We start from the raw sequence: 10,462 nt of genomic DNA, 5'->3' as shown, positions 1-10,462 counted from the left end.
ATTGCATCTGACGACGCGCACAAGACCGCCTGAAGTTTGGGCCCGTCAACCGTCAGGAATCATTATCCTTTTAACATTTGTCTTGTGGCCGTGCCGCAGTTGAGCCACACCAAAAAAATCAAAAAGGAAAAAGGGAAACTTGAACATACATCAGTTGCATCGTGGTGTTCTTGTAGCCATCGCAGCAACATACATTCCGATGGAACAAATGACATTTTAAATTCCATCCACCATTAGTCGTCCGGTGCTCAGCTTCTCCCAAGTCCATTCTTGCAAGCTACGCCCAATTTTCTTCCGAAGCCCCGCCTATTTATGGATTCGGGTTCTGTTGGCCTCCTCGTCAGCAACACCTTGGTTCAGATACGCAAATGGCGTCGACCCAGCGCCAGGGATCCCTCGGGCCCTGTTTGGTCGTGTTTGCCCTTCTCTCCGGCTGCACTCTGGCAGCAACTTCCCCGCGCTACCTCTCCGTCGGCCTCGACGAGCTCATCAGTTCCAAGGCTCGAGTCAGCTGCTATGATCCCGACACACATACAGGTAGGAGTATAGAACATATTACCCTAACACTTTAATACATTCATTTCTTGGACGAGTAATTCCGAACGAAGGGAGTAGATCCCGCGCTACCGATGCCCCTTTGAGCCACAGTTATTTCCGGATACTGAATTATTGATGACACTGCTTGCAAACGATCCACAGTTGCGGCCGTCTGGAAACAAGCTCGCCATCCATCCCGCTTGCAGCAGCGGGTCCGACTTCCAGCAGGCAGGGCTCCAGAACGACATCCTCCTCCACGACAGTGCCCGTCTGACCACCCTGCTCCAGCGGTCAGCCTTGGCTTCTTCAAACGACATGGTCATGGCTCCAGCTCCCGACATCGGCCGTATTCCGTGGCCGTCTGTCGCGGCACCAGCAGAGGCGCCATCCGTGACCATCCCGGACCGAACGGGGACTTCCCTCGACACGCTGGAGTTCGTCGTGGTTGTCGGTTTCGGGACGCCGGCGCGGTCGTCCGCCATAATGTTCGACACCGGCAGCGACATATCGTGGATCCAGTGCCAGCCCTGCTCCGGCCACTGCTACCCGCAGCACGACCCCATCTTCGACCCCACCAAGTCGACCACCTACAAGGCCGTGCCCTGCGGAACGCCGGAGTGCATGGCCGCCGGCGGCCAGTGCAACGCCACCACCTGCCTGTTTTCCGTCCTCTACGGCGATGGCTCGTCCACGTCCGGCGTCCTCTCCCAAGAGACGCTGTCCTTCTCCTCCTCTCGCACGTTCCCCAGCTTCGCTTTCGGATGCAGCGAGCAAAACGACGGCGGGTTCGGCGAGGTGGACGGGCTCCTCGGCCTTGGCCGTGGCCAGCTCTCCCTACCCTCACAGGCCGCTCCGTCGTTTGGCGGCACCTTCTCATACTGCCTCCCGTCGTTCAACACCACGCCTGGGTACCTCAGCATCGGCTCCACGCCGGTCTCCGGTAACAAGCAGGTCCAGTACACGGCGATGGTAAAGAAGCCAGAGTACCCGTCCTTCTATTTCGTCGAGCTCGTGTCCATCAACATCGGCGGCTACGTCTTGCCGGTGCCGCCGTCCCTGTTCACGAACGGGGGCACCCTCCTCGACTCCGGCACGATCCTTACGTACCTCCCCGCGGCGGCCTACACCTCGCTCCGCGACCGGTTCAAGTTCACCATGAAGGGGAACAAGCCGGCGCCGGCATACGACATCCTCGACACGTGCTATGACTTCACCGGCCAGAGCGCCATCTTCATACCGGCGGTGTCCTTCATATTCAGCGACGGCGCCGTGTTCGACCTTAACTTCTACGGGATCATGATCTTCCCAGACCCAAGCAAGCCGGCCATCGGGTGCCTCGCGTTCGTCTCGAGGCCGACGGCCATGTCATTCAGCATTGTCGGCAACACACAGCAGCGGTCGACGGAGGTGATCTACGATGTTACAGCGCAGAAGATCGGTTTTGTCCCGTTCAGTTGCTGATAGTTATGTTGAAGTTCTGGTTGGTAAATAAGTGAAGAGTACATTTCAAAAATAAATAAATAAGTGAAGAGTGTTTTTTTAAGGTTGCTCACCACATTTGCCATGCAATAATAAGTGAAGAGTATAGATCGTTCAGGCCGTGCGTACTCGCCGACCCGGATGTGTTTACGCAAGAACTAGCTGCTACTGCGATTAGTCCTGGCCATGGGCAGCCCGACCCGACCTTGTCCATCCCGGGCTCGGGCCTAGGTTTTGAGCCCAAAGCCCGGGCCAGGCCGGGTCTGGGCCCGTCGATTTCGTCATTTAAGGAAGAGGCCCGGCCCATGGCCCGAGGCCCGACGGGTTTTTAGTGTGATGAGCCGGGCTCGGGCCCGATTTTTAGGCTTGACGCCCAGGCCGGGCCGAGCTCGAGCCTGGGTTTTTTGCGTCGGGCTTTGGTTGGCCCGGCCTAAAGCCCGGCCCGGCCTGAGAAATGGCCAGGTATAACTGCGATGGCTCTAAGTTGGTGAGGCATGGTTGATGTTGAAGATATGTATGTGTTCCTTTTGATTTGCAAACTTTATGTAAAATGTGAGGTTTTTCTTTGTATAAAATCTGTAGAGATACTAAGTTCCCTTGCATTGAAGCGCTCATGTGCTCGAGGGTTGTGGTCCCTTGAATTGATGTGCTCCTGTGCTTCGATGGTTGTGGGGTCACTAAGGCCCCATGCTAAGTGTGTGTTGTTTAGTTTTATTTTTTTCTCTTTTTTCCTTTTATTCTTTTCATATTTTATTTCATGAGCACTTCTTAAAATTTGTGTACTTTCAAAAACATAAAGATATTTTTTAAATCAAATTCGTTAATATTGATTAAAGTGGATATTTGTAAAGTTCACGTTCATTTAAAGTTTGTGAATATTTTTTAAACCATGAATATATTTTAAATTCATGAATGTTTCTAAAGTTCATGGTTTTTGAAAGTCATAATATTTTTAAATTTCTTTAAACATCATTTAATTTAACTAACATTTTTAGATAAAAAATAGCTGATTTTTTTTGAGCAAGCAGTGGGGTGAGCGAACAAAATAAACGAGTGAGAGGAGCAGGGAGCTAGCTGAGCGAGCAAGAGCTTGGTGTGCCGACTCATATGAATGTCACAGTAACAATTTCATGGTTTTAGTGTGAAATTAGAGCTTCCAAGAGGCTCAAACAATCACCACCGGGCTGACACTGGGGCCAAAATATGAAAAGACTTCACAACCATGCATCAAATAACTCCGCACTTCTCTTGCAAAAGAATGCTCCAACAGCAACCCCACACGATATACGAACAAGAAAACACCACCAATAAAAAATTAAAACACATAGCAAACACAAATAAAATCAAAACAAAACAACTTATCAGAATAATCTATAGATATAAAATAGTTAATTTCACGAGTGAAGAACGGCGTGGTGAAGCGCGTGTTAGCCTCTAGTATGTGTGAAACTTCATACTCACGCCATAATCTAGATTGTCATGTTTGTTTTAAATTTTACATAATTATTCTGTGTGCAAAAAATATGACACCACCCTTAATAATGCTCTCTGTACATGCTGAAATCATTACTTTAAACAAAAAAAATCAGAACAGCAAGGAAACTAAATGGGTCATTGCACTCACCAACTTGATCGAGCCTAGCTCTTTCCCTCTTTCATGCCACATCTGAAATTAGTCGATTGGCAGGAGAAGCTAACAAACCAAATAGTTTGGGGACCTCCTATATGACCCGAATTGCGTCCAATAGGCGCCCGACACACATGGCCCGCGTCGACTAGGCAGGACCATTAGTCCAGTAGCGGCTAAGCTACTAGAGCGCTTTCTTAAAAAAAACTACTAGAGGGCTTTTTTCGGGGAGGGGGGGCGGGGGCGATCGTTTTGTCTAAAATGCAAATTTGTCAAACTGCGATGCAAAAAAATGAACGCGAACATTTCCCGTAAATGTGTACATATTTCAAAAACTCTGAACATTTTTATGGAAAAATAACCTTTTTAAAAACACGAGCAGTTTTTGAATTTCTAAAAGAAAATCGGAAAATGCAAAAAAAATTGAAAACTGAACAAAAAAATTAGAATCTGAACAATTTTTAAATATAAATAACAATTTATGAAAAAAAATGGAAATTCTGCACATTTTTAAAATTTTCCGAACAGTTTTCATCAAGTTTGAAGGTTTTTTAATTTTTTATTAAAAAACAAACACAATTTGATTTTTATGGAAATTCCCAAAAAATTGTAATTTGGACAAAATCTGAATTTTTGAACTTTTTTTTTAAAATGAATGTTTTCTGAAAAAGTGAACATTTTTTGAATTTGAGAATAACATTTTAAACATGACCATTTATTCAAATTCCAAATATTTATTTCAAAATCCCCGAACATTTTTAAAATTTGTGACAAAAAAATTACAACAGTAAATGTTTTAGAAATTCCAATCATATTTTGAAAACGCAAACAATGTTGAATATCCTGGACACTTTTTGAAAAAAGTAAACAGAAAACACATAACAGAAAGCAATAAAGAATAGAAAACCATTTTAGGAAGCTTCCGTAAAACCGTTGAGACCGGCTTGGAACCTCTACAAGGCCCTCAAAACCAGTAAAAACTGGCTTCGAACCTCCCAAAACCAGAACCAAAACGCCCTCTGCTTAATGCAGAAATGGGCCAGGGTCGCACGCCCACGCATCCTGGGCAAAGCGTCGACAGTTGGACGCATTGTGCGTCATATAGAAAATTCCAACCGTTCGCTCGCTCCAGGATTTCTGGTGAGAAGCTACTTGTTGGTTGCTGGCAAATTCGTGGACCCATTTAGTGCTCCCTTCGCTCGTTCACCTTTTCTCACGCTCGTGCGTAGGTCGTTCGCACCAGTTTCTTTTTGCTCCAGTTTTTTTGCTCCCATTGTCTTAGAGTTTATGGACTTAAAAACTGAGAAACCAAAACAGTTTTATGGATTTTAAAATGGTTTGTGAATTTGAAAATTTTCATGGATTTGAAAACAATTCATGGATCTGAAAAAAAGTTCACAGATATATAAAATGGCTAATTTGGAGAAAGTTCATGAGTTTGAAAAAAGTTCACGGATTTAAAAAAACCGTGAATCCAAATAAGCTCACCAATTTTAAGAAGTGCATGAATTTTAAAAAGTTCATGAAATTTTAAAATAAGTTCACAAATTTCACAAAATTTTAAAAAGAACATGACATTTTCAAATTTCCATGAAAGTTGAAAACAGTTCATAGCTTTTGCAAAAAAAATTCATGAATTTGAAACAAGTTCACTGATTTGGAAAAAAAGGTCACAGGTCCATAAAAACATTCATGCATTTCAAAAATTCACGGATTTGATAAAAAGGTTCATGAATTTAATAAAATGTTCATGTATTTAAAAAAAGTTCACTGATTTTAGAAAATGTTCACAAATTTAAGAAAAGTTCTTGATTTTTAAAGAAAGTTCACCGAATTAAGAAAAGAAAAATGAAAAATGAAAGCGAAAGAGAAAATAATAAAAGTAGAAAATACAGCCAAAGAACCTGAAAAAATAGAAAACAACACGTTGTCTTTTCTTCTAACATCACATTTGACGCACAAGTCCTCTAGTTTGCAGTCGAGCTGAGACTGGCGTTATGCCGATTTCTTCCTCCCATGCTTCTTCCCATCAAATCTCTTCCCAGATTTGATTCCACCGGATCCTCTCCGCCGCCTCCTCTCCAGATCTCCATCCATCCTCTGCTTCTCCCTGCTTCTTCCTCCTTTCCCCCCTCCATCCTGTTAACGTTCAAAGACGGGATCCAGCGGGCGCATCGATCCGGAAGGGAGATCTTTTGCAGAGTTTATCGATCAGACCGGTGGCCGGGCGACATCTATAGTGGCGCAGTTGCCTTGAAGCGGCCGGACCTGTGAGGTGATCTGCAGCGGAGTGGTTGACTCCGCCCTGGGTTTCCGCTGCCACCTCTCCCAAATCCTTTTTTGTTCCTCCCTGTTCCTTTCTCCTTCCTCGCTTTGCAAACCCTCTTCGCTCAATTCCTCTCAGTCGCCCTTCTCCAGAACCCCTTTTCTTTCTCGGCTCCTTCCAGCTCCCTTCTCCTTCCCCACCCTCCAATCCGTCTTTGCCAATTTCTGTGACCCTGAGGTTCAGTGGTAGGAGGAGTTTTTCGGCTGAGTAAGACGTCAGGTAATCTGTGTGCCTCGGGATCCATGAAATTCATCGCCTGGAATTGTCGAGGTATGGGCAGGAGTCTTGCAATGAACGAATGACTTATCTTGCCAAGCTTATCCACTCTACCAAAGCGCATGTTATCTTCGTTTCTGAAATAAAATCTTCTAAGGTTCGCTCTGCTGATCTTGTTAATAGGTTTGATGTTACTAGTAGTGTTGTTATTCCTTCTAGAGGTTCTTCGGGAGGGCTTTGGCTTATGTGGAATGATGATCTCAAAATTTCTGTTCATAGTGCCTCCTTTCAGTATATCCTAGCAAATGTAGTTCATGTAGCGTCGGGTATTCACTTCTGTTTGAGATGTATATATGGTGATCCCTATCATAGGCAGACTAGTACTATTTGGAATCATGTTTCCAATTTTGTGTATGATAAGATCTGTATGGGCGACCTCAATGACATACTGTATGATGCTGATATATCTAATGGTTGTGTGAATTACTATCGTATGTCTGGTTTTCGTTCTTTAATTAAAAAGTGTGGTTTCTCTGATATCGGTTATAGTGGTCCTGCCTACACTTGGCGTAATAGACAACATACGACTAATCCTATTTACAGACGTCTAGATCGCTGTCTTGTTAATGCTGATTGGTGTGCTCACTATCCTAATACTAAGGTGCTTAATTTGCCCATTATTCTTAGTTATCATGCTCCAATCCTCATTTCCATGGATGGTAACTTCTCTAAGCCTAAACAAACTTTCAAATTTGAAAATTGGTGGTTGCTTGAGAAAGATTTTAGTGACTTTGCTAAATCGGCATGGAACACTGCTAGGTCTGCTTCTTTCTCGGCAAAATCTTCTTCTCTTGCAGGATCTCTGAAAAAATGGTGTAAGAAGAAAAGGCCATTCCAGCATGAGTTACAGGAGTTGGAGTCCAGTATCAATCAGATTCAAATGCTGCTCTGCACCAGCAAGATCACTCTCTTGAAAACTCTCTAATTCTCAGGTATGAACATACGCTTTCTAAACTTAATCAGTACTACAAACAAAGGAGTAAGAAGGGTTGGATCAAAGATGGTGACAGGAATACTAGGTTCTTTCATCAAGCTGTGCTCAAGAGAAGGAAAAGAAATACTATATGCTCTATTAAGGATGAGAATGATGTTACCCATTTTAAACCTAGTCTCATTGCTAATGCTTTTGTTAATTATTTTAGATTCATCTTTTCTTCTACTAATATCAATGTTGGAAGACCTTTTCTTGGTACTCATTTGCCAGAAAATTCTGAGGATCTAACTTATTCCATTCCAGACAAGAATGAAATTTTGCAGATTCTAAAGGATATGAAGCTGAATGCTTCACCTGGACCTGATGGCTTCAATGTGGAGTTCTATCTTGCTACATGGGAATGGATAGGAGATGAAGTCACTCAATTGGTGGTTAACTTCTATAGAACAGGTATACTACCACCTCACATAAGTGATACCAATATAGCTCTCATTCCCAAAAAGCTTGTTCCTTAGGTTCCTATGGACTATAGACCCATTAGTCTTTGTAATATGGTTTACAAAATCATTGCTAAATCTCTAGCCAATAGACTTAAGCCTCACCTTCCTGATTATATTGATCCTGCTCAGCACGCATTTATTGAGGGTAGGCGGATTAGTGATAATATTATTATTGCTCAAGAGATTGCCCATACTTTTGTTCTTAAATCTTGGAAATATCATGCTTTCATGCTCAAAATTGATCTTGCTAAGGCTTTTGATCGGTTAGAATGGAGCTTTATAGTGTCTGCGCTTGCTCGTAAAGGGTTGCATGGTCATTTTATTAATTTGATCTATGCCTGCATTTCTTCTCCGACGTTCTCTGTCATCATTAATGGTCAGCCTTCACCTAAATTTAAGAGTTATAGAGGGATTCGTCAAGGCTGTCCTATGTCACCATATTTATTTGTTCTCGCTATTAATGAATTGTCTCTTGCTCTTAATGATGCTCTTGCTGCTCACCAACTGCAGGGGATATTACTTGGACCAAATTGCCCTCCTATTCACTCTCTTTTGTTTGCAGATGATCTACTTGTTTGTGGAAAGGCCACTGTTGAGGAAGCTACTTCCATGGCTCAAATCATTCATCACTTTTGTTCTATTTCAGGTCAAATTCCAAATTGGGCCAAATCTGCTATAATTTTCAGTGCCCATGTTGATCAAGCTTCTATTCAAGATATAAAACAAATTTTTCCTGTTTCTAACATGGATAGTACTTTCACTCATTTAAGGCATCCACTTATTCTCCCTGCAAAAAATAGAGCTGCTGCTTATAATTTTGTTTTGGATAGGTTTATGAATAAGTTGCCTGCTTACAACGCTAATATGCTCTCTCATGCTGCTAGGCTTGAGCTGATTAGGTCTATTTTCTCTGCAATTCCTGTGTACTACATGGCTAATATTTTATTCACCAAGAAATTTATTACCAAGCTCACTGCTATTATTAGGAATTTTTGGTGGATAGGAATTAGAGAAAATAATTATAATAGAAGCCTTTGTCTTCGGGCCTGGAAAGACATTTGCAACTCTAAACAAGAAGGTGGCCTTGGTATAAGGAATTTACAAGCTATCAATGAAGGTCTGATTCTTGCAGCTGCCTGGAGACTTGCTAAAGACCCCTTTTCCCATTTACATCTAGTCCTTAAATCCAAATATTTCCATGATGCCTCCATTTGGACAGCCACTCAAAATACTCCTAAATCAGCATTCTGGTCTTCCATTTTAAAAATGCTTCCTAAGCTCAGAGCTCATTCTTTCTACCAGATCACGTAAGGAAATATCTCTCTCTGGAGCACTCCTTGGTGTTCTCATTGGACATCAATTCATGATCATCTCATTATTCAGCCTTCTGGATATAGATACCCTTCTCTTGTTAAAGATCTTTGGCTTCTGGGTCAGAAAGTCTGGAACAACAATCTCATTCACTCTCTTTTTCAGCAACCTTTAGCTTCTACTATTGTCCAGACTGAGATTATACATGAAGATTGCCCTGATATGCTATGCTGGGGTCTTACTCCCAATGGAATTTATTCTTCTAAATCTGCTTATAAATTGTGTTTGCAAGATATTCATGCCAATCCGAGGAATGCCCCTTCTCATGTTTCTTTGCAGGTTAAAAATCTTCTCAACATGATTTGGAAGCAAAAGCTTATGATTCCCAGGGTCCAAACATTTGCTTGGAGGCTTCTTCGGAAAGCTCTTCCTACAGGTTTGAGGGCTGGTCGTTTTTCTATACATATTTCCGAACTATGTTGCAGATGTGGCCAACAGGAGAATGAGATTCACCTCTTTTTCTTTGTGATTTTGCTAGAGCAGCTTGGTTCGGCCATCCTTGGTATATTAGATCAGATGTTTTAATTCAGAGCTATTCCAATATGCACAACATTATTTTTTCTTTACTTAATATGAACCATCCACACGCTTCTATTTCTAACATTCTCAACTTTATGTGGTGCCTTTGGAAAGCAAGAAATGATTTCCTTTTTGATAGGAAAAAGGCTCTCCCTCACCATGTTAATATCGTTGCAAATGCTTTATCTTCTGAATCTAATGATCTTCTTAGCAACTCTCTACACTTACAGCCGCAGACTCCCGTCCGGTCTTTGATTTCCACTAACCAAATTCCTTTGCAGGGTCAAACACTTAAATCTGATCTTCTTATTATAGGCCCCAAAATTTATTCTGATGTTGCTTTTAAATGTAAAAAAGTTCCAGGATTAACTCAGGGATCGGCAGCTACTGGAGTTGGAGTCTATCTTTCTTTGCAACAGGATCAAATTGAAGTAAATGTGCAGATTCAGGCGTCCACATCCATTGCAAGCACACCTTTGCAAGCTGAAGCTCTTGCCCTTCTTTTTGCTGCACAGGTGGCCAGCCGTCTGCACATTACCAGACCTACTTTTCTCACAGATTGTCTTTCCTTGGCTTCGGTTGCGGCAAATAAAAGGATTTCTGAGGCTTCCACTCCTTGGTCTATCAGGAAAACTTTGGCTGATTTCTTCCACTATTCTTCAGATCTTCAATCGCAGGTGTTTCACATTTCTAGACAGATAAATGGTATTGCTCATAATGTAGCTCATCAGGTTCTTAGATCAGTTTTTGAACCTGACATATGTTGCTTCGCTTCAGCTCATAGGAGTATGATTTGCCCTGTAGTTTCTCTTCTATCTAATTTTCAGTTTTAGGGCTTTGCAATCCATGCTGTTCGTTGCTACTGAGCTGAATGATAAGTTTGGCATTTTGTG

At 42.6% G+C, this 10,462-nt stretch overlaps 1 protein-coding gene across 1 annotated transcript; it reads left to right on the top strand.

Moving 5' to 3' along the window:
- The first annotated feature begins 368 nt into the window (after window positions 1–368).
- LOC123106800 (aspartyl protease AED1-like) lies at window positions 369–1,998 on the top strand. The gene is made up of 3 exons (XM_044528843.1): window positions 369–537; window positions 701–1,506; window positions 1,699–1,998. Exons 1-3 carry the CDS (start codon window positions 369–371, stop codon window positions 1,996–1,998), a joined length of 1,275 nt encoding a protein of 424 aa, XP_044384778.1.
- Window positions 1,999–10,462: the final 8,464 nt, after the last annotated feature.

Source organism: Triticum aestivum, chromosome 5A (genome assembly GCF_018294505.1).
Source record: "Triticum aestivum cultivar Chinese Spring chromosome 5A, IWGSC CS RefSeq v2.1, whole genome shotgun sequence".
NCBI classification, from domain to species: domain Eukaryota; kingdom Viridiplantae; phylum Streptophyta; class Magnoliopsida; order Poales; family Poaceae; genus Triticum; species Triticum aestivum.
The sequence above is the reverse complement of the archived record's forward strand: the minus strand, read 5'-3'. Positions and strand labels throughout refer to the sequence as shown.

Excerpts from the sequence above, each read along its gene's own strand:
- LOC123106800 (XM_044528843.1), top strand. The coding sequence starts at position 369 with ATGGCGTCGACCCAGCGCCAGGGATCCCTCGGGCCCTGTTTGGTCGTG. Across the intron at positions 538-700 it reads TGATCCCGACACACATACAG|TGCGGCCGTCTGGAAACAAG; the intron begins GTAGGAGTATAG and ends ACGATCCACAGT. Across the intron at positions 1,507-1,698 it reads AGGTCCAGTACACGGCGATG|GGGAACAAGCCGGCGCCGGC; the intron begins GTAAAGAAGCCA and ends TTCACCATGAAG.